Raw genomic sequence first — 22,520 nt, forward strand, 5'->3', positions numbered from 1 at the left:
GAGTGTCCGCCCTGAGACTGGGAGTTCAGGGTTCAAATCCTGGTCGAGTCATACGAAAGACTTTAAAAAAATATAGAACCCAATGCCTCCCTGCTTGACACTCAGATTTACGGGGTTGGATTGGAGGGTTAAACCACCAAATGGTTCCCGAGCACAGCTGTGTCTGCAGCTCCCCCAGGGGATGGGTCAAATGCGGAGAACAAATTTCGCACACACATCAGTGTGTGTGACAACTAATAGGACCTTAACGTTACCTCGCCTACATATTTAATTTAACCAATATATACACAATTTAAAAAGTAAAAGGCACATTATATATTTGTGTTGAAACTAGGGCTGCTCAATTAATCGAATTTTAATCACGATTACGATCTGAGTTTTGAACGATTATAAAAAACAAAACAAGCCGATTATTTGCTCCTCCCGCTTTCGCTGCCCTGAGTTGCAAATGAAGCGCTCCTCCACAGTGTTGCCAACTTAGCGACTTTGACGCTATTTCTAACAGCTTTTCAGACCCCCTTCTTGACTTTTTAATCCTAAAAGTACCTAGCGAACACCTCAGAAACATCTCTGGTAACCCTTAGCTACTTTCTGGATAACTATCGTCGACGTTTCCTGCAGGTTAGCTAAACACTCCGCCTGCACTCCGGACCGTTCTTCAGGACATTAGGAAAGGGAATGATGTAGTGATGTGTCGGTCGCTAAAGACAGCTCTCGGAGCCGCCCTGCTCCTTGTTGGAGTAACCAGAGTGAGTGACACACACACCGCACCTGCGGACTCCTGAGCCGCTAAAAACAGCTAAATGTGCGCGTGCGGCGCGTTAAACACACGTGCAGCTTGCCCCGATTGCTGTGAGACCGGGTTGGGGGGTGGGGGGTGCAGCTGTGGTTGGGACAATTATTACATTAACTGATGGACTTGTAAATAAATAGTTTGTAAATAAGGTAGAAATAACTTCCTCACGCTGATAAATAATAACTAATCTCTCTGAGGACACGGTGCTAGTGCACTCTCCTACAGCACCTTGACACAACTCAATAAATGTTATGCAACATTTTGTGAACATCAATTTATTTGCATTTATTTGTTATAAATGCCACTGTATAATTCTTGCTGTCAGTATTTGCAAGATATTGGTATTTGGGTCTGTACTGGTTAGACTTAAATGAGTTAAACCAAGGTCTATAGCCCTTGGGTCATAAACTATGAGCTATAAGTATATTGGTCTTTTATACTGGGAATCAGGAGTTATTTTAGTGATCATCTTGTTTCTTATTTTTGTCCTGATTGTGCCCTGAGCAATTTTATGACTGAATAAAAACAAATAAAATCAACATAAATTGAAAAATCGTCCTAAATAATCGTGATCTCAATTTCAGTCACCATAATCGTGATTATTATTTTTGCCATAATCGAGCAGCCCTAGTTGAAACTTATACGTATAAAAAAACAACATACCTGACTGCCGCTGTCATGTGACGCAAGTCTGTTCCGTTTAACTGTTTTCTTTGACCAAGGAAGGACAGTGTCCCGTAAGCAAGGCGCCTGACCTAGCAAGACATCGCCTTGTGAGGACAGGCGCCTTGACATTGAGAAACACCCACTGCATAAAAGCCACCCAGCTCTCATCCGCTTGTCTCTGATCTGTTGTCTCCTCAACGTGCTTCATTTTTACTATCGTTTTTCAGCCATCTTGTGTTTTGTGTGCAAGGGAGTCCCTGACTAGTGATTTTGTAAAGAAGAACTATCTAAAGCAGGAGAGTCTCTAATTTTGATGTTCTTTTGGTGTGTTTTATTTTGTATTGGCTAATTAATTCAAATTTATTAAATTAAAGAATTCATTAATTTTGTTGTAGCCAATTAGTCCATTTGTGTTAAACAATCTTTAACCTTTTGACAACCGGAACATACGTCCTCTTTGTTACCCCAGGCCCCCTATACAGCCTGGGATGACACACACACACACACACACACATTTGTTCATGTAACCATGAGACTAAAGGTAAAACAAATCAGGCTTTGTCATAGGTCCTCTCTGACAAACACACAGTTGCATAACAAAGCAGCAGCTGCAGAAACTCTGCAAAAAAACTAAAAGTTCTAGATTGTTTGGTTCTGTATTATGTGATCTGCTTCAGAAAGCTGCTGTCATTAATGTTAATAGTTCACTGTATAAAAAAATGGTAAATGGCCTGTATTTGATATAGCGCCTTCTAGAGTCCGGGAACCCCCCAAGGCGCTTTACAACACAATCAGTCATTCACCCATTCACACACACATTCACATGCTGGTGGGGATGAGCTACAATGTAGCCACAGCTACCCTGGGGCGCACTGATGGGCCATTCCCATCTGTACCGGGTCGGCCCGGGCCAGGTAGCGTAGGTTGTTTACATATCTGGGTGGCCTGGTACTTTTCCGGGCCAACCAAGGCTCATTCTCAGCCCTCTTCTCGAGGGGGTCCGCTTCAGGCCGACCAGGGCCAACACACCCACTGCTGACAGCAAATTCACACCTTCCATTAGAGCAAGCCTCTGATTGGTGGGTAGAATCAGCCCACATGGGCTTAAGGCAAGGATGTGTGGAATCAACCGGGCCAGGCTGGGGCCGACTGAGGCTACCCGGCCCGGGCCGACCCGGTACAGATGGGAATGGCCCATGACAGAGGCAAGGCTGCCGAGCACTGGTGCCACCGGTCCCTCCGACCACCACCAGCAGGCAACGTGGGTTAAGTGTCTTGCCCAAGGACACAACGGCAGCGACAGACTGAGCGGGGCTCGAACCTGCAGCCTTCCGATTACGGGGCGAGCACTGAACTCTTGTGCCACCGTCGCCCCGAAGACAATAAAACACAGTACAACTCTGGGTCCCGTTGCATCAGTAAGTCAAGGGTTACATACCCTAGGACCGGGTGGACCTCTGATCTCTGTGAAGTTGAAGAGGCCTGTTGTCATATTCAAAAGCAGCTGCAGACAGAACACATGATCAGTATCACTGCATCAATCTAACTCTACCTTTGTTTAGGCATTCACGCAAATTTTACATTTCATCTCAAAATGACAAACTTCTTTAATAACTCTCTACAAACATTTTATTTTGAAAAATATGTTAATTGAAAAAAAAATCCGCTTCTACATTAAGTGAAGTCCCAAACTTAAATGTAATTTTATAAGTCATTCTTCATTGTTTGTGTTCTCCTACATCTTCAATGTTGACACCAGGTCCAGGAGGTCCAGGAGGCCCAGGTGGTCCTGTGATATTGACTCCATCAGCACCCCGGTCACCCTGCAGTACACATGATCAATCATTAATACAGTAAATAAGCACGCCTCCTCCACAAACAAACAAATAAATAAATCTAAGAGCGTGGGACGGCAATCAGAAAATACCAAACAAGTGCTAATGCTATGAGTGACAGACCTTGGTCCCCAGACTGCCTTTCTCTCCTTTCTGCCCCTGTTTAGAGAAAAAATAATGAAGTTTGAAATTAACTAACTAATAATCTATTTCATATGAACCAACAGACAACCAATAAATAAACCTTGAAAATTTTGTTTTAGAATGTTTTACGTTAAAATATCATTAAGATGATTATTTCTTGCATTATTATAATAAACATCATAGTTACACTGAGTCATGATCAGCTCAGAAAGTTCTGGTTAGTGGATGCAATTACATCATGAAGTTAGCTTATCATGATAGATTTTTTTTCTTGGCAGGAAATAATAACTGGTAATATTGTGAAAGACATGATATTGCCCACCCCTAGATGGAATTTAATAAAATTTACATTATTTATAATTAAAAGTTCCTGTAACTCTTTACTGCTGATAGACAGACAGACAGATGATAGATTGATAGATGATAGATAGATAGATAGATAGATAGATAGATAGATAGATAGATAGATAGATAGACAGATAGATGATAGACAGATAGATGATAGATAGATAGATAGATAGAGAGATAGATAGATAGATAGATGATAGATAGATAGATAGATAGATAGATAGATGATAGATAGATAGATAGATAGATGATAGATAGATAGATAGATAGATAGATGATAGATGATAGATGATAGATAGATGATAGATGATAGATAGATAGATAGATAGATAGATAGATAGATAGACAGATAGACAGATAGATGATAGATAGATAGATAGATAGATAGATAGATAGATAGATAGATAGATAGATAGATGATAGATAGATGATAGATAGATGATAGATAGATAGATAGATAGATAGATAGATAGATAGATAGATAGATAGATAGATAGATAGATATTGTGAAGAAATTCAGGAGAGGTGGATGCTGAAGTTTCCTCACGAAAAGAAAATTTGTATTCAACAAGGGTCAGTTCCCTCTGTAAAGTCAGAGGTACGGAAGAGGATTAGGGCCACTGAACAGAAGAAAAGAAAAGAGAATTCTGACTTTTTCCCCAGAATTCCCTGTCAGATTAGATTAAAAGTCAGAATTCTGAGAAAAAAGTAAGAAGTCTCATCTTTTCTTTTTTTTTCTTGTGAGTGGCTCTAATCCTCTTCTGTACAGAGTAGAAATAAATAAATAAAATGTAGAGCGCAAAAAGTCTCAATATTAATACCCCCCCACCGCTCTAAACGATTGGCAAATTGTCCGCTCCCAACCCCATGACCCCGTCTCACTCTTTGAAATGTTCAAAAGTTGGCAGCCCTGGACTCTGTTAACTTTCCTTTCCTATGTTTTGTGATTCTGTTGGTTTGATCCTGTTCCGGATGATGGAGAAGCAACAACAGCAGCAGCAGCAGAAGAAACTATCTTTTGTGAAGTGCCTCATAAGGCAAAAATTGAAACAAAAAAAAAAATAATAAAAGAATAAAAAAACATCATAAAATTGGTAAAAGTTAAAAGATTTATTTAAAAATATGAGGAAATGGAAAGAGAAAACGAATAAGAAAGAGGTCATCCGTGGATCCCAGAAACTAGGGTCACCGAAAATCAAAACAATGTGAGGACTGAGAACACAAATCATTGTTTTACTTTATGTAATTAAATACCAGATCCAACACTCTTCAATTTCTTTGGTTTAACAAGCAATCAGGTTTCTCACTGATTAGCTTTAGCCTACACCCCAATAGTTCCCTCCAGTTTTCAGAACATTCATACAGAGAGTGGCCTTTGAATTCAGCAGGGTTATTTATTCAGGACAATGCACATTAATGAATAATCAAGTCAAGTGCTTATGTACAGACCTTAAACAAGCCACCTTATAGCATAGTTGCTAATTTCCGTCTGTAGTCCCTAGGCTGAAAAACTAACACTGAACATACTGAAAACATATAATTCTAAAACAACAATCGCATTACAGACATACAAACAAATTTCATTTCAACAATAAAGATTAGTTGAGTGTGTACATGACTGGGAACTTTTAAGGTAAGATGCTTTTTGATAATGCTATAAGTGCACTTCATTTCCAACTCATCAGCAAACAGAGGTCCATTCAGAACTGAATGAATATTAAAATTTATGCTGGCCTTTAACTTACAAGTCTACATAAAATAAATCACTGTAAATGAAACAGTGAGTATAGAGGGGCCAAGTTTAAGCTTTCAGTTTAGACTGGAGTAAACAAACGGAGACACTGAAGACGTCAGACAAACCCCAATTTAAACCATACAATATAAAAGCTGATGCTCACCCTGATGCCTGGCATTCCGGCAAGCCCCCTGGGACCCTCTGGCCCTGGCTGTCCTGGTTCACCCTACAATGTGCAGATTAAGACCAAAATGAGGGTTTTACACAACATTTAAATATTTTGCATTAATGCCAAAATGACAGCAAGACCACATCTAGAATATGAAAAGAAAAAGAAAACTTTAAGAAATACATAAGACACCCTAAAATTAAAGAAATATGTTGAAAATGACCTTAACAGACAGCCCTGGTGGTCCAGGAGATCCACTTTCACCCTACAATCAACACAAGAAAGAAACGCCAGGCAGCAATAAAAGATAAGGAAACTAAACGTTCATAAGTGGACTACAGCAACCAATTTAGTGTTAAGCATTGTTAAATACACAACGACTCAAGTATCAAGTACACCTAGATATGAAGTGATTACCGGTGGTCCAGGTAGGCCAGGAGGGCCCTGAAGAGAGCAAAACAGAAACATTTACTGTAGACCTCCTGTCGTGTAAAAGCTCAAAAAGTGCATTAAACACATCCACTTATGCACCAACCTGTGTGCCTCTGCCAACATTTATAAACATGTCACTCTTTCCAGATCCCTCCAGATCCTATGGGAAGATAAGTTCATACATATGTATAATTTCATGACATGTTTTAATTTAAACACTTAAGTCTTGCAAAAATATTTTTGTTTGCTCTGTGGATCATCTATTTATTTCTCGGTATATAATTAGCATAAACTGCAGGAACAAGTGTTCATATAAACTGGGGTCACCTCTACAAAGACCTTAGTTCCTTGAGGTCCAGGGGGACCTGGAGGTCCTGGCGGACCTATAGGACCCACTTTTCCTTGAGGACCGATTGGCCCTTGGGGTCCAGGAGCTCCTGAAGAGCCCACAGATCCACCTTCACCCTGAAGAGGCAAAAACAAGCAGGCCAATCCTATCACCATTATTAAAACGACCTTTTTAAAGTTATGTGTGTTTTGGGAAAGCATGTTTTGATTATGCAGTGTTTTCTTGTCTCCTTATTACCTTTGGTCCAGGTGGTCCAGGCACCCCTTGATCACCCTGAAAGAAAAAATTAAGAACCTTTATTTTTGTTAGAGATCACCTTTACACCTTTGGTTCTCTTTTTAGGACAAGTGACAATAGAATCAAAAAGAAGCCCATAATGGTAGGATGCAGGGCTGTGGCTTAGCTAATTAGTAACACAAGTGAAAAGGTGAAGACAGTTTGGCTGACGAGCTCTGGGATCCTACAAGTTATCTTGTTTTCTTAAAGGAGACTAAATCTTCTAATCAGAATTGTTTCAGCTGCAGGATCACCTTTAAAGAGCAAGTCACCCTCTACCAGGCTCTTACTCCACTTCCACCTCCTTTTAGAAAAATGCAACACATACTGTTGCCTGGCAGACAAATACACACACACTCAGGCTCACAACAACATAGGGACATCATAATGTACCAGCTAACGTCATAGTGCACCTCTTGGCCAATAGAAATGGCAGATTTAAATTCAAATGCGGTGCTGAGTTTTTACCTGAAGGGGGCGCAACACTGACAGTTTTAGGCTGAATGTTTAAACCTTAACTAGGAGGCACTAAAGTGCCAAATTACTGACTACACGTGTCTTCAGCACGAGTAGACACTGATTTATATAGTTTATCAGCAAAAAGAAAAGTTTGAGGGTGACTTGCTCTTTAAGAAATCACTCACTCACTCACTCACTCACTCACTCACTCACTCACTCACTCACTCACTCACTCACTCCTCACTCACTCACTCACTCACTCACTCACTCACTCACTCACTCACTCAACCAACTAACCAAAAAGCAATCAATCAACATTCAATATTCCAAAACTGCTCTGGCTAAATGTTTTTTCTCCATCACAAAATATGAATTTTCTTTTTTACTCTATAAAAGTCTGTATCATTCTCGAGCTCATCCATATTTAGCAGGAAAAGAAAATAAACAGGTGGCATACATTTTTAGAGGTAAACATCAATAAACCTGATCACACCTTCTCTCCGAGGGGTCCAGGTGGACCTGGAATACCAATCGTCCCAGCAGGGCCCTGGACAGACAATACAGACACATACATGCTGAAAAGAAGTCACGAGTGAAATGTAAACCAGGTTGCTCATCCTCCAAGCCATCCCATCATGGAAAAAGCAGCTGGTCACAGCAAAGGAACAACCTCATTTTTAGAGACTAACTTTAGAAAGTCAGTTTCTCTAAACCATAAGATCATCCATGCAGATGTTATGCACCACCAGCAGATCTAAAAGGCTTATCGTCATTCACCAAAATACATGTGGAAACAGCAATGTTAGCAACTTCAGAGGCAAGGATGATGTTATAGTTTTGGCAGTTTCTTATTGCTGAACAGTGAAGTTGTAACAATAAAAAAACTGAATGTATTCGTTCAAACAAGTCACTCAAGACTGAAGTACAGCAATGTTCCAACAGGTATGACTGAGCAAACACAGTAAAAACATGCAAATTTGCGCAAGCTTCATATTCAGAGCTGAGACACACCAAAAACACTTTATTTTGCAGTCTGATCCTAAATATAAATAAGATTTTCAAAAAAATATAATGATCATCAATTTGTTTTGTCTTTGTACCATTTTTCTTTTTACATGAAATTAACATGTTTTCTTTTCTTCTGTTGTACAGCAAACAGGCCACAAAACAGCTCCTAATTATTTTCAGCTATGTTTTGCTGAACTTCCACCATATTTGACAAAAACCAAGAAGGCTCTAAATTACAGAGCTGTCTGGAAAACACATGATGTGATTGCTAGTGAATGATCGTGGTAAATATGGCAAATGTTCTGTCTTTATTTTATAAGGTTTGAGTCATGTGTAGGTCTTGGCACAGCAGCTGAAAAGGAGTATTTTGTTGGGATTGTTGGGATTGTTGGGATGGGAAAAATGGAGAAGTACAGATTAAGAGGAGTGGCTTATTTTTGGTTGAAATTATTTGGACAATAGGAAGCAATGTGTAGAAATCAATAATAAAATGTCAAAATGTAGGATGGTTACCTGTGGTGTTCCCCAGGTATCTGTTCTTGGCCAACTTTTTTTTTTACTTTATATCAATGATATTTGCAAGGTCACTAATTTATTGAAATTTGCAATTTTTGCAGATGATACAAATTTGTGTTGTTCAGGTAATAATTTACAGAAAAGTTTGCCCTCAATATAAAAAAATTGGGAATTCTTAAGACTTGGTTTGATATTAATAGATTATTACTCAATTTAAAAATGACACAATTTATGATATTTGGTAATCAAAAGGAACTTGACAGGGACATCAATTAAAAATACGTAATGTTTTATATTGAAAGGGTGACAGGGATGAAATTTTCGGGGGTGGTTATTGATCATAAAATGAAATGGAGACAGCATGTTTATTACATTAAAGGAAAACTTTCTAAGATTATAGCAAAACTGTACAAATCAAGACATGTTGAACTATGCAACTTTACATATTGTTCACTCATGCTCAGGGGGGCTGCCAGAGATTTTGGGCCCCATGAAAAAATATCAAGTTGGGCCCCCTGGGGGCTCGTCCATAGCTGGGGCTGGGGTTCCACCTTCCCGGATTTGAAGGGAGAAAAAAATATATAATACATATACTTTATATTAGTGTTTCAGTTTTGCTTAATTATGTAGGTCTACATGCATTCTTACTTATTTACATATCATTTTCACCAACTGTCTCTCATTAAACAGTGAATTTCCTTCGACAGAATTAGCAATATCACTGCTGGAAAAAGGAGGAAATGTGCATGCTGAAAGGTGTTAATCTCCTTTTCCCTATTACTCCCTTAAAATGTGTTTTATTTATTCTAAAATTTTATTTGATGATAAAATTCAAATTAATTAGTCAAAATAAAGTAGGGACCTCTTAATAAATACACATTTCATAAAGACTGAAAGATTGTTTGTTTAATGTCTTAAATTAGAAAAAATACAGCAAAGTAATGTACTTGTGATTTTTAAACTTTATTTATTTTTATATTCAACTTTGAAAATTTTTTGGGCCCCTAACAGCTGTGGGCCCTTAGAATCTTCCTAATCTTTCACCGCTTTACGGCGCCCCTGCTCATGCTACCTTACATACCCTGTGTGGAGGTCTGGGGACTGACTAATCAAACGTTAGTTATTGCAATAGTTCTACAAAAATGTACAATATGTATCATTAATAAGGCAGATTATTTGGCACATACACATCCGTTTTATGTAAAATCACATGTCATGAAATGTAATGATTTAGTTTACTATAAAATAATGCAAATATGTAAAAAGCTAAATTAACGTTTCTTCCACTAAGCATACAAAGCTTTTTTTTCTTCTGTAGAAACAAAGTATGGTTTTAGAGATACTAACAAATTTACTGTTCCTTTGGCACTACAAGAAATGAAAAGGAAATGTATATCTATGGTGGGGGTTGAATTATAGAATAATGCCAGTGTAAATTTAAGAATTTGTGGTACATTTATGTGGTTTAAAAGGATGGTTTTGAAGATAATAAGAGTGTATTAAGTTCTGTTGTAAATCTAAGAGTATTGTGATTTATTTGACTAAAATGTGTATAATTCTCTTCTTTTTCTTTTCTATTTTTTGCTTGAATTGTACAGATTTTATGTGTTAATGGGTAGATTAATTTGTTTAATTGGTTAAAAAGGACAGGCATAAATATAAGCATTCTCCTTCTGCCTGAACCTTTTCAGTCACTTTAAATTTTATGTTTTATGATTATATTATGTTTTGTTATATTTCTGACTGAATAAATCAAATCAAAAATCAAAGGAAGAACTGGTATGCAGCAAAAATAAAAAAAATGTCTTGTAATAGACAGATGCATAAGATTTTATTTCTATAGTAGACCTGGTGTCAGCCCCTTTCTGTTTTTTGTATAAAATGAAATTTCATGCTTTGATGTTTTATTCTGTTAGGGTGAAATTTAAAGTGAAAAAAAAAAAACTAAGAGTGACAATAAATTTGATTGTCTCAACGATTATTCAGAGTAAAGGGGGAAAAATAAGCAAGCAAAAACTTTTGTATTAATTGATTAGTATTATCACACATCCATACTTGGTTATTGCATTTAGGAGAAAATGTAATGTGATTACACACTAAATGTTGAAACAGTAAGCCACTGTGGACTTTTTTTATCACCTTTTAAACATAAGCATCTTGTTTTACACTCATTGCAGCTCAAAGGTTTTTAGCATGATACAGATTACAGCCTCAGTACTCATGCATTCATCTGACTGTAATGCTGTGTTTATCATTTCCTGGTTTATGCCACAAACCAGGACAGTATACCTCGCCTGAACCCCCAGAAGACTCGAGCCCAGAAGCAGAACCCAAACTGGAATCAGCACTGAAATCAGAACCGACACCAGAACTGAGTTCTGCCGTGAGGACTGAGGTCAGCTCTGAGCCCAAACCCGAGCTGACAAGCCCAGAACCACTAAACCAGTCCTCAAACATCTGCAACAGAGCAGAAAACAGAAACATTGCTGGGAAGTTGGACAATATGGATGAATATGGTATAGGAAGGAGGACAAAAGTTGTAGATGAGGACGGAATGATGAAAAGGGTGTCAGAGGAATTCATGTCACAGAACAGTGATGTTTAGTTTTCATTTAAAGATCAAGTTCACTCAGTTTTTGGAGACATTTGCAATGGTCTTTAGATGCCCTGTGAGCCGATCTCTGTGGGAAAAAGCTCTGGCGCTCCTGTTTCAGGATCTAGAAGTGAGCCAGTGGAGAGGTGAGCAGAAGACAGCAGGTTTTGGAGTCTTATTTCCTGACGTTTGGACATCTCGGCTCTGATTGGCTAACAGCAACGTGACTCTACCACTGACAGAATTTGCTTTGATGTTTTATCTCCACAAACATCACAAGCCCGACGGAGTTCTGCTGTGTTGTGGAGTTGCTAATGCTAATGGTTAGCCGAGACATGCTCTGCTATCTCCTGGATGCTAAATCAACAACAGCCTTCTCCGTCCCGAGCCAAGATGGTTGAGTCCATGAATGACAATTTGACATTATTACTCGCTAATTTCACTGGCTTTTCCAATCCGAGCCTACTTTCTATCAGTGGCTAATGCAGGAAATAGAGGTAGAAGGCTATTTTCATCAGAGTGACTGATCGTATTTTAAGGAGAACAAATAAAAATGGTTTCTTAGTGAACTTGGTCTTTAAAGATCATAATCTGAACAGTTTTCTACTAAAAAGATAACATTTACCAGTTAGTTAAATTATATACATAATTTAGCTTGAACTAAGAGTTAACTCACTGGTTTTCCTGGTTGGCCTGGAGGTCCATCTTTACCAGGTGGGCTAAATGATTCAGAGTGACCAGGAATCAGTGCTGAAGACAAATGAGGGGCACAGGGCCCAGGAGGTCCTGGAGGCCCTGGTGGACCAGGAGGGCCCTGAGTGTAAGATAATCATTGAGTTTCCCAGTGCAAATTAAATTACATAAATTTATTGTATCTGTGTCTGTTTTTCATTTTTTACCATGATTACATCAACACCAACGTCCAGATCTTCAAACCCAGATCCTAGAGCGTCTGGTCCATACTGAAACATGTAATAAGATGTTGCTTTTACATTTATTTTTCATATTAAAGAAAAGTTGGACAATCCATTTGGCAATATGTTGCTCACAGGTACACTGCGGGATCTGGGTGGTCCAGAGAGTCCTGGGAGTCCGGGGGGACCTGGGAGGCCAGGTGGGCCTGATAAACCAATTCCCGAATCTCCCTGTTAAAGGAGGAGGGGAAGAAAATGGATTACTATACCAAACCAGAATTGATGGCTTTAAAGAAACATTTTAAAACTGGAAGCACCTTTTCTCCTTTGACTCCAGCATTTCCAACTAGACCTGGAAACCCCTGAGGACCTCTCGGACCCTGATGGTAAAGATATGACCATCAAATTGGATGAAAACAGGAAATAAAATAAGAAACAAAACAAAAACTGGATGATTTACCATGTCTCCTTGTTCTCCTTTACTTCCCTGCAACAAAGAACAGGGAATAGTGGAAGGTGACACAGGACAAAAACATTTTTAGCAACAGGAGTCTATGAGGTTGTCAATGAGATTACCAATGCAGAGGGACTTCTTCTGTTCATATGTGACAAATTTGCTTTCCATACACAAACCTTAAGTCCATCTCTCCCTGATTGTCCTGGGGATCCAGGAGTTCCTGGTGGTCCTGGTGGTCCTGGTGTTCCAAGCTTCTTGTTGAGTACATAATGGGGCCCAGGGGGACCAGGTGGACCTGATGGTCCCGGATCTCCACGCTCTCCTTTTAAGCTGGGCCTGGTCTGACCCTAGATTCGAAACATGATAAGATTCAAAATCTCAATGAAATCAAACCAAATCCGAGAGTCTGGATAAACTATTCATCTCTAACATTTCCCCATATCCTAGTTGCTGGTCCTGAGTCAAGTTTTATAAAAGTATCCTTTTAATTTATGTAGTCTGCGGCCGTATGCTTTGGACACCCAAGTGAAGAGAGGAGCGGAGCTGTCAACTGATCACCACCTGGTGGTGAGTTGGATCAGATGGCAGGGGAAGATGCTGCGTAGACCTGGCAGACCCAAACGCACAGTGAGGGTCTGCTGGGAACGCCTGACAGAAGAACCTGTCAAGACGGTCTTCACCTCCCACCTCCGGCAGAGCTTTGACCGCGTCCCGGGAGCAGTGGGGGACATTGACTCCAAGTGGGCCTTGTTCCACTCTGCGATTGTTGAGGCGGCTGTTGCCAGCTGAGGTTGCAAGGTGGCCGGTGCCAGTCTTGGTGGCAACTCCCCGTACCCGCTGGTGGACACCAGAGGTTCGGGGAGCTGTCAGGCTGAAGAAGGAGGCCTACAGGGCGTGGCTGGTCTGTGGGTCTCCGGAGGCAGCAGACAGGTACTGGATAGCCAAACGGGGTGCAGCAGTTGCAGTTGCAGGGCAAAATCTCGGGTGTGGGATGAGTTTGGTGAGGCCATGGAGAAAGACTATTGATCGGCTCCAAAGAGGTTCTGGCAAACTGTCCAGCGCCTCAGGAGAGGAAGGCAGCAACTCGCTCACACTGTTTACAGTGGGGATGGGGAGCTGCTGACGTCAACTGGGGCTATAGTCGGACTGTGGAAGGAATACTTTGAGGAGCTCCTCAATCCCACCTACGCACATTCCGAGGAGGAATCAGAGCCGGGAGACCTGGGGATGGACTGTCCAATCTCGGGGGTAGAAGTTGCTGAGGTAGTCAAACAACTACACAGCGGCGGAGCCCCGGGGGAGGATGAGGTTCGTCCTGGGTATCTCAAGGCTATGGATGTGGTAGGGCTGTCATAGTTGACACGTCTCTGCAACATTGCGTAGTCATCGGGGGCAGTTTCTGTGGAGTGGCAGACCGGGGTGGTGGTCCCCATCTTTAAGAAGGGTGACCTGAGGGTGTGTTCCAACTCAGCCTCCCTGGAAAGGTCTTCTCCAAGGTACTGGAGAGGAGGGTCCAATCGATAGTTGAATCTCAGATTGAGGAGGAGCAATGTGGTTTTCGTCCTGGCCGTGGAACTGTGGACCAGCTCTATACCCTTGCAAGGGTGATGGAGCAGGCATGGGAGTTTGCCCAACCAATCCACATGTGTTTTGTGGATTTGGAGAAGGCTTATGACCGTGTCCCCAGGGGCACCCTGTGGGGGACGCTCCAGGAGTATGGGGTGGGTGGCTTTCTGTTAAGGGCCATTCAGTCCCTTTACCAGAGGAGCGTGAGTTTGGTCCGCATAGCTGGTAGTAAGTTTGACCTGTTCCCGGTGAGGGTTGGACTCCGCCAGGGCTGCCCTTTGACACCAGTTCTGTTCATTACCTTTATGGACAGAATTTCTAGGCGCAGCCGTGGTGTGGAGTGTGTCGAGTTTGGTGGCAGGAGAATCTCGTCTCTGCTTTTTGCGGATGATGTGGTCCTCCTAGCTTCATCCAGCTCTGACCTTCAGCTCTTGCTGGGTAGGTTCGCGGCCAAGTGTGAAGCGGCTGGGATGAGGATCAGCACCTCCAAATCTGAGACCATGGTTCTCGACCGAAAAAGGGTAGAAGGCCTTCTCCAGGTCAGGGATCAGGTCCTGGCCCAAGTGGAGGAGTTTAAGTGTCTCGGGGTCTTGTTCATGAGTGAGGGAAAGATGGAGCGTGAGATCGATAGGCAGATTGGTGTTGCATCTGCAGTGATGCGGGCATTGTACCGGTCTGTCATGGTGAAGAGAGAGCTGAGCCAGAAGGCGAAGCTCTTGATTTACCGGTCGATCTACGTTCCTACCCTCACCGAAAGAACAAGTTTGTGGATAGAAAGCGGCCGAAAAGAGTTTTCTCCGCAGAGTGGCTGGGCTCTCCCTTACGCCGGGGACACACTGGCCGCGGAAGCACCACGAAAATGGGACCGGCTTCATTCGGCGCCCTTGTTAAGCTATTCTATAGACCACATGGGCTGCCGAAGCGCCGTGAATCGCCTCGCGCCGGCGCTCCAGCCTGCGCCGTGCAGCGATCATTTTGGCGTTGGCTCTATTTTTTTCGCGAGCCGCGGGTGAATCGCGTCAATTCTGGCAGGAAGTCGAACGTAGACATAACAGGCAGGCCGGTAAAGTTAACAAAATAAAGCATTTCAAAATAAAATTCCGCAATAGTCAAATGTGTTCGTAATCAGACACTGCAGAAAAACCACACGAACACGCACGCACATACACACACATACACACATATCGAACTTGTGTGCGTGTGTGACCGCGTGAAGGGGGGTGTGGTTTTGGGTGTCTTTTCACCGGAGCAAACAGGACAGAGAGTCAGAAAGTCTGCGGCAAGCAGTTAAGATGGATGACTTTAAATTAATTATGGAAGTTGAGAAACACAAGGAGCTGTACGACCCCCGAAAAACATGCTTATTTACGTACCCATTTAGGAAGAAACTGCTAGGATACAGCTGCAGAATTGGAGCGGGTTCCAAGAGATTCAACTGGCAGAAACAACTCATACCATAGGTTCACACACACACACACACACACGCACACGCACACGCACACGCACGCACACACACGCGTGCAAACAATGAAACGTAGAGGAAAAGAGCTGAGAAAAGGCAGAGATGAAATGGAGGACACCAAGTGTTTAAAAGAAAAACTACAGCTGAGCCGAGGCGCGCCTCGACTGGGGCGCGTCTGATCTGAACTGAGGAGCGGCGAGCAGCGGCCGAATTTCGTGAGCGATTCGCTTCTCGGCGCTTCCGCGGCCGGTGTGTCCCCGGCGTTAGTGATAAAGCGAGAAGCTTGGTCATCCGGGAGTGGCTCGAAGTAGGCCCGCTGCTCCTCCACATCGAGAGGAGCCAGTTGAGGTGGCTCTTGCATCTGGTAAGGATACCTCCTGCATGCATCCCTGATGAGGTTTCCTGGGCATGTCTAACCAGGAGACGGCCTAATGGAAGACCCAGGACACACTGGAGAGACTACAACTCACGGCTGGCCAGGGAACAACTTAGGATTCCCCTGGAGGAGCTGGTCCAAGTGGCTGGGGAGAGGGAAGTCTGGGCCTCCCTGCTTAGGCTACTGCCCCTGCAACCTGACCACGATACACGAATGAAAATGGATGGATGGAAAGTTTAAATGCAAACTTACAAGAGCTCTTTCTCCTGGCTCCTCCGTCAGACGTGGTTCTGCACACAGTGTGTCGCATGATTAAGCTTTATTCAATAATTTCAAACAAAAATTCTATCATACTACTAAATTATGTCACAGGGATCATGTTCTTTGGCAGCATCAGCAGACACTCATGATTAGTTACTGATTGTTGTCTAAAAAAAATAAAAATTAAAAATTAAACAAAACAACAAATAAAATAAAATACAAATATGAATTCCAAGCATAATATTTGGCTTTTTTTTAGCCCCGCTCCTTCCACATAAACAATTTGAGCATTGTCATTGTTGAAAATAAAAATACATCTGGTTTATCCAGGTGTCGCCTTTTGCTGTTTCACTTTTCCTCTTGCTGCCACATATGTTAATGGTCACTTTCCTAAATGTTTCGTTGGTAATAATTAACTGACTCCTAAAACAATCCATTACTCCATGTTGGGAATAAGGTGTTACTCTTATCTCCACATCTCTGATGCACAGACTCCATTTCCAAAAACAGAGCATAACAGGGGATGTCAAGTCTTCACCATTCACCAGTGGGAAAAGGCAGATACATTTCTTATATTTATCTTTTTTTTGTTGTTCTGACCTTTTAATGGGTTTTTCTCATTGGATGCTGTTAAAGTAATGTGACCTGAATACTCATCAAGCTCCGCCTCTGGAGCCTCAGTGGGCGGAGCTCTGTCAGGAACTCTTCCTTCCCCCTTAGAGAAATGGAAAATAATGTTATGAGGATCTGTTGGTTTGCAAAAAGCAACAGGTTTAATTTCATTTTTATTTTTGGACAAATTGGACAAATCATTCTACACAAGCATCAAATATCTAGACAATAGTTCTGTAATGTCAGTTCAGGATTCACTGAATGTACAATATTTTACGAATGTCAGCAAAAAGATTTCAATGAATGTTTTCATTCTGATTTCTAAGCAAAACAAGCTGTAAAAATTATCTGAACATTTAACAAGCAAAAACCTTTATTGATTTTATCTTGTTATTAACATACACATGCATGCAAAAAATTGTTTTGATAGTAAACACCAAACGTCAACATATCAAAGCATCTAAAATGTTTATTTTCAGATGTTTTGGGTCAAACTGACTCCTAGAGTGTGGGAGGACTTGATTTTCAGTTCACCATGAAAGACATACCATCTGTTTTCTACCCTGTTCCTTCTTCATCATAACTTCCTCCGTCTCTCTGTCATTTAGAGCATCGCTGCCGCTCCCGTACCCTGAGGCCTGCATCGGATATGGAATCATTGTTGAAAACTTTGAAACCTAATTATCAGTGATTAGGTACTAGGTATTTCTTCAGATATTGTAAAATCTTCATAAAATTCTGTTTCTTCACTTTTTTTAAATCACATTTCTTTTGCTTGGCCGTTTTAAGCCGTGACTTGAAGACATTGTGCACCAATAACCTGCACTCTACCATATAAAATAAGATTTTGTTTGTGTCTCACAAAAGGATGGTTGTCTTCACATTGTCTGTCGAATACTCTAAGATCATCTGTTATTTCCAGCTGTTGAATATCGCCCTGAGGAGACAAAGAGAAAAACATGCACCTGTCAGGTTTACTGGAACATACAATCATATTTAACCATCAGACACAACAAATGGGTCATTATCTGATGCATTCTAGTTTCTTTTAGTTCCTATAGTATTAGTACTTTCCTCAAATACTCAGTCTTAATTATATACATGGATACTGCTCCCTGGTGGATGGAGTAATTACTACAAGTGTCAGGAGAAGATCCATTTTATCTGGGTTAAAATCCTAGAAAGTCAAATAGTTGTGTTTGCTAATTGTTGACTACCTACCTACCTACCTACCTACCTACCTACCTACTACCTAACAACCTAACTAACTAACTAACTAGATATGCTCTTGACTTGACCACGACCAAGTCATGTTGACATCTCTAACTTCCCAGTTTGCTATCAATTTACTCCCCCATCTCCTTTAATCTCCCCTTCCGCATCACTCCCGTTTCCCTTCCTCTCACTGTTTCTTCCTCCCGTCTTGCCTCCTCTCCCCCTTTGATCTTTAAAACCACATAGGACAGAGCAGGATGTAATCCAATAGTCACTTTGCTTACATCCAGACTGTTTATTGTGATACTGTAAAGCTTAACACATTTGAATTGTGTGTAATATTCGTCATCAAGGCAAACTTTAATTTAATTACTTATTTGAGTCAAGAAGCAAAAGGCCATTTCTGAAACCATTTATTATAAAATAATCTGTAAATCTAAATAAATGAGTTTTCTACATTACCAAAAGTTTAAGGTCATTTATTCAGTGGGAGATGTGGTCCTGGGTAAAGCAGAGGCATGAGGCCCTCTTCTTCGCCACCTTGTCATTATTTTCCCACCCACATCTTTTGAAGACTCACTTGTAGTTTGTGTTTATAGCTAAGACTTACTGAACAATGTTTCTTTTTTCTTTTTTAGAGTAGAATCTCAAGTCATTTTGAAAAAAGGTAATGAATATTTTAATTGAAACTAGCTGGACTTGATATGCATGGCAGATGTAAACAACCTACTCCTTTTGAGTATAAAAAATAGTAATGAAAATAAAACAATTCAGCTATCCAGAAAGTCCTCCACCTCCACCCGCAGCATAGATCAAGGGAGTCCACATTTTGTTAGAAGAGGCTCAAAATCATCCATTTATTAGCTCTTGAGTGCAGAAAATAAATTTTGTTTGAATTTTAAAAAATACAAAAACTATTTTATGGTGATTTTTTTTTCATTTGCACTTATCAAAATAGGTCCAAAACATGCATATTAGTGAAAATTTAAACATTAGAAAGTGTTTATCTCCATTAATAATCTTGCTGGAGATACCTAATTCACCGTTTTGGAGATGCAATTTGGGGTCCTACAAAAAAAGACCCCATGGGCCACCAGTGGCTCCCAGGCAGCACTCTGGAAATTTCTGGTCTAGACTTTAGATATTTAAATGTCATTTGTCCAAAAACTACTTACATCAGTATTTCACCTTTGAGTGTATTTTGACATATTTTATTAAAGAAAACTAAACCAACTTCTGAAATAAATTGTACTCCACATGAACCATCCATATATTTAATGTAGTTGCACTGTCAAACCTTTCTCAGTGGCCTAGTGGTAGAGTGTCCGCCCTGAGACTGGGAGATCAGGAGTTCGATTCTTGGTTGGGTCGTACCAAAGACTTTGAAAAAATGGGACCCAATGCCTCCCTGCTTGACACTCAGCATTAAGGGATTGGATTGGGGGGTTAAACCACCAAATAGTTCCCGAGCTCGGCTGTGTCTGCAGCTCACCGCTCACCCAGGGGATGGGTCAAATGCGGAGAACAAATTTCGCACACACACCTGTGTGTGTGACAACTAATGGGACTTTAACTTTAACTTTTTAACTTTAATTAGTTCCCTTTCACCGGATTTGTATAAAATAACGGTTATTCAGGACTGTTATGGGTGGTTAATTACACTGTTATTACCTAAAGGAAACTGGAATTCTCTTGTGAAGAAGTTTTATCTTAACAAGGATTAGCAATGCTAACAGAAGAGTATATTATAGCTACTCGAGCTTCTTGACATTTTACTTACCATGGCAAAGTAATTAAGAAAAAATAACCCTTATTTTATTTATTCGTTGCATTCACTGTATCCATAAAGCACAAAATGTACAAGAGATATATAAAAATTGTTTACTCACCACAAACTCTTCAAGCCCTGTGTTCCCTGCGTTTGCTATAAATATGCCAGATTCGTTTAAGAAGGTGAGTTTCTCTGGACTCCGACTGAACGTGAGCCGCTCGCTCTCTTCACAGTCCATGAAGAGCCGGGCCTCGTCATGTTCCACCACCAACTACAGGCACAATAAAACCCAACAAAATTAAAAACAATTTTTTTATATCATGGAATATTTAAGTGTTAGTGGTATATGATGCAAATCAGTTGATAAAAATTCTTGTTTTTGAAGACAGTTCAGTTCATCTTATTTTTACAGCACTAAATCACGTCATCTCAAGACACTTTAAAAAGTGAACACTCCAGTTGAACCTTCATATCAGAGCACTGAGTTCAGTTCATTGTGCCAATTAGTTAAAAGTTCCTATGTAAGGAAACAGCTCATTGCTGACATGTTGTGTTAGAGACTTTACAGCAATCCCCAAACTAAGAAATTATGTAGCAACAGTGGAGAAGAAAACTCCCCTTTAACAGGAAGAACCCTCCACCAGAACCTGGTCCAGTATGAGCAGCCATTTGCCACGACTGACTAGGGGTTTGAAAAGACTGAACAGATACACACAAAAACCAGATAAACTAGTAGTAGCATTTTCTACGTTGATTAAAAAAAACAATCTTCCCTTTCATTTTTGAAGGATTGTCTGACTTAAATAAAGTCATCGATTTAACTTTTAAAGCCCACCTTCTAAGAGTATAGTTAAAAGTAGATGGAAAAGATTTAGATGCTCCACCGTTAAGGCATGGTGGTGGTAATGTAGTGGTGTGGGGTTTCTTTTGTTGGCAAATATTAAAGGCATGATTTCTTAAAGTGTTTAAAATAGTGTTGCCCGATGCCTTGTGTAAAGCGAAGTTCATATAAAAACTGATTTGGCAACTTGCATATTAACCATAGAATGCCATTTGGCTTTTTTTCAAAAGCAACATGTGACTGAAGAACACAAATATTCAAAAATATAAACTAATAAAGCACCAGTGAACAATTGTCATGTAACACGGGAAGCTCACTGTGAACCGTGTCCACTGAGCGGTCATGTCTGGGACACTAAAAGAAACGGCTTTGAGGCTGTGGGTAGCCTCCTCTTTGTCAGTGTAGTACAACACGATACTCTGGATGCCCGTGCGGACCGGAGTCAGGGCCAAACCCAGCTGCACCACCTTCTGAGGAGGATCTGTGAAGGCAAAGAGCACGCCTCCTCTCTTGCTGGCTGGACGCACCTTCAATGATGTAAAAATACAGGAAAAGAAAAGTAATTAGTACTTTAAGGTTAGGGACAAAGGGAGCCATAAAGAACTTGCTTTAATAAAAATAAATGTGCATATAGTGACTTTTAAGCTTTATTAAGCTGTTCAGATCAATGCCATAAGCCAAAAAGACTTCCTCTAAAATACAGTGCTATGAAAAGTATTTTTCCCTTAAAGATTTCTTCTGCTTTTGCCTTTTTGTCTATTAAATGTTTAAAACAAGTATAAACAGAAGAAATTTGTAAAGAGGTGTTATACTTTTTCACAGCACCGGACATCAGTAACGTCATAAAATAGATTTGGGTTTATTTTCCGCACCATTACAATGATGGCAAAGTCCCGGTAAAATGGTCCTGGCACAAAGGAAACAGTTCGTCGGCCGATGTTGGCTTTAGGTCCAAAGTTGTAGGCACTACGACCCTGACTGGCAGGAATGAGTGAGACGGAGGGAGGAAAAGGGTCCCCAATTAATTCCAGCAGGTCCAGAACATTTGTGGAATCTCTCTCTGACAGAAACAGACGAGGACAGTGCAAAGACAAAATTTGAGAGTGGAAGAAAGATCTTCCACTTTGTCACATTCACATACACATGAACAAAGACGTCCTAATCCTGTACAGGTGAAAATCCAAAAATTAGAATGTGGTGAATAAGTCCATTTATGTCAGTAATCCAGTTTAGGCTGAGAGACCATCTAAAGGCTCATGATCCCTTTACAGGTGTTTTGGATTCTTTAGCTGATTAGAGTGTGACACTTTGAGTCTAAAACATTGTACCTTTTCACAATATTGTAATTGTCTGAGTGGGGTTTTAGGGCCGCGATATACTTGCTGTTTAACCTCACGGTGGCGCAGGCAGCAGGCTGTGGGTGTTTCTCAATGGCAAGGAACCTCGCCTTGATGTCTTGGCCCCGCCCCGGTTGCCTAGGAGATACGTCATCAGGAGCCGCCAAGACGTGTTCCAATGTTCATGTTCTGTTGAGGCGTGTGTTCTCTGTTTGTAAGCCATTTAGCTAGCTGAGAGCAAGGATACACGGGAGATGTTTTGTAGCCTAGCCTTGGTCAAAAATTACACCGCTGGCTTTATTTTCAAAAGGATGGCTGATCAGAAGTCGGCAGCTACTTCGGGGACCAATTTCAAGTTTAAAAGTATGACAACTAAATTAAA

At 40.8% G+C, this 22,520-nt stretch overlaps 1 protein-coding gene across 4 annotated transcripts in view; it reads right to left on the reverse strand.

Annotated features, from left to right (window-relative positions):
- Positions 1 to 22,520, reverse strand: part of col15a1b (collagen, type XV, alpha 1b) — a 79,526-nt gene that overhangs the window by 24,558 nt on the left and 32,448 nt on the right. For 3 of the 4 annotated variants that reach the window (XM_054736800.2, XM_054736799.2, XM_054736788.2), the window contains 23 exons: positions 21,674 to 21,861; positions 21,119 to 21,328; positions 20,079 to 20,231; positions 17,837 to 17,911; positions 17,523 to 17,612; positions 16,963 to 17,077; positions 16,354 to 16,391; positions 12,874 to 13,044; positions 12,701 to 12,727; positions 12,558 to 12,620; positions 12,376 to 12,471; positions 12,226 to 12,288; positions 12,003 to 12,140; positions 7,703 to 7,756; positions 6,712 to 6,747; positions 6,453 to 6,590; positions 6,229 to 6,285; positions 6,111 to 6,137; positions 5,917 to 5,958; positions 5,688 to 5,750; positions 3,421 to 3,456; positions 3,202 to 3,285; positions 2,901 to 2,966 (listed from right to left, as the gene is read on the reverse strand). In XM_054736800.2, coding sequence (XP_054592775.1) covers positions 2,901 to 2,966; positions 3,202 to 3,285; positions 3,421 to 3,456; positions 5,688 to 5,750; positions 5,917 to 5,958; positions 6,111 to 6,137; positions 6,229 to 6,285; positions 6,453 to 6,590; positions 6,712 to 6,747; positions 7,703 to 7,756; positions 12,003 to 12,140; positions 12,226 to 12,288; positions 12,376 to 12,471; positions 12,558 to 12,620; positions 12,701 to 12,727; positions 12,874 to 13,044; positions 16,354 to 16,391; positions 16,963 to 17,077; positions 17,523 to 17,612; positions 17,837 to 17,911; positions 20,079 to 20,231; positions 21,119 to 21,328; positions 21,674 to 21,861 — 2,030 coding nt within the window. The remainder of the gene's footprint in view (positions 1 to 2,900; positions 2,967 to 3,201; positions 3,286 to 3,420; positions 3,457 to 5,687; positions 5,751 to 5,916; positions 5,959 to 6,110; positions 6,138 to 6,228; positions 6,286 to 6,452; positions 6,591 to 6,711; positions 6,748 to 7,702; positions 7,757 to 12,002; positions 12,141 to 12,225; positions 12,289 to 12,375; positions 12,472 to 12,557; positions 12,621 to 12,700; positions 12,728 to 12,873; positions 13,045 to 16,353; positions 16,392 to 16,962; positions 17,078 to 17,522; positions 17,613 to 17,836; positions 17,912 to 20,078; positions 20,232 to 21,118; positions 21,329 to 21,673; positions 21,862 to 22,520) is intronic. The other variant, XM_054736798.2, reaches the window with a different exon arrangement.

This window comes from Nothobranchius furzeri, chromosome 11 (genome assembly GCF_043380555.1).
Source record: "Nothobranchius furzeri strain GRZ-AD chromosome 11, NfurGRZ-RIMD1, whole genome shotgun sequence".
In the NCBI taxonomy this organism is placed as follows: domain Eukaryota; kingdom Metazoa; phylum Chordata; class Actinopteri; order Cyprinodontiformes; family Nothobranchiidae; genus Nothobranchius; species Nothobranchius furzeri.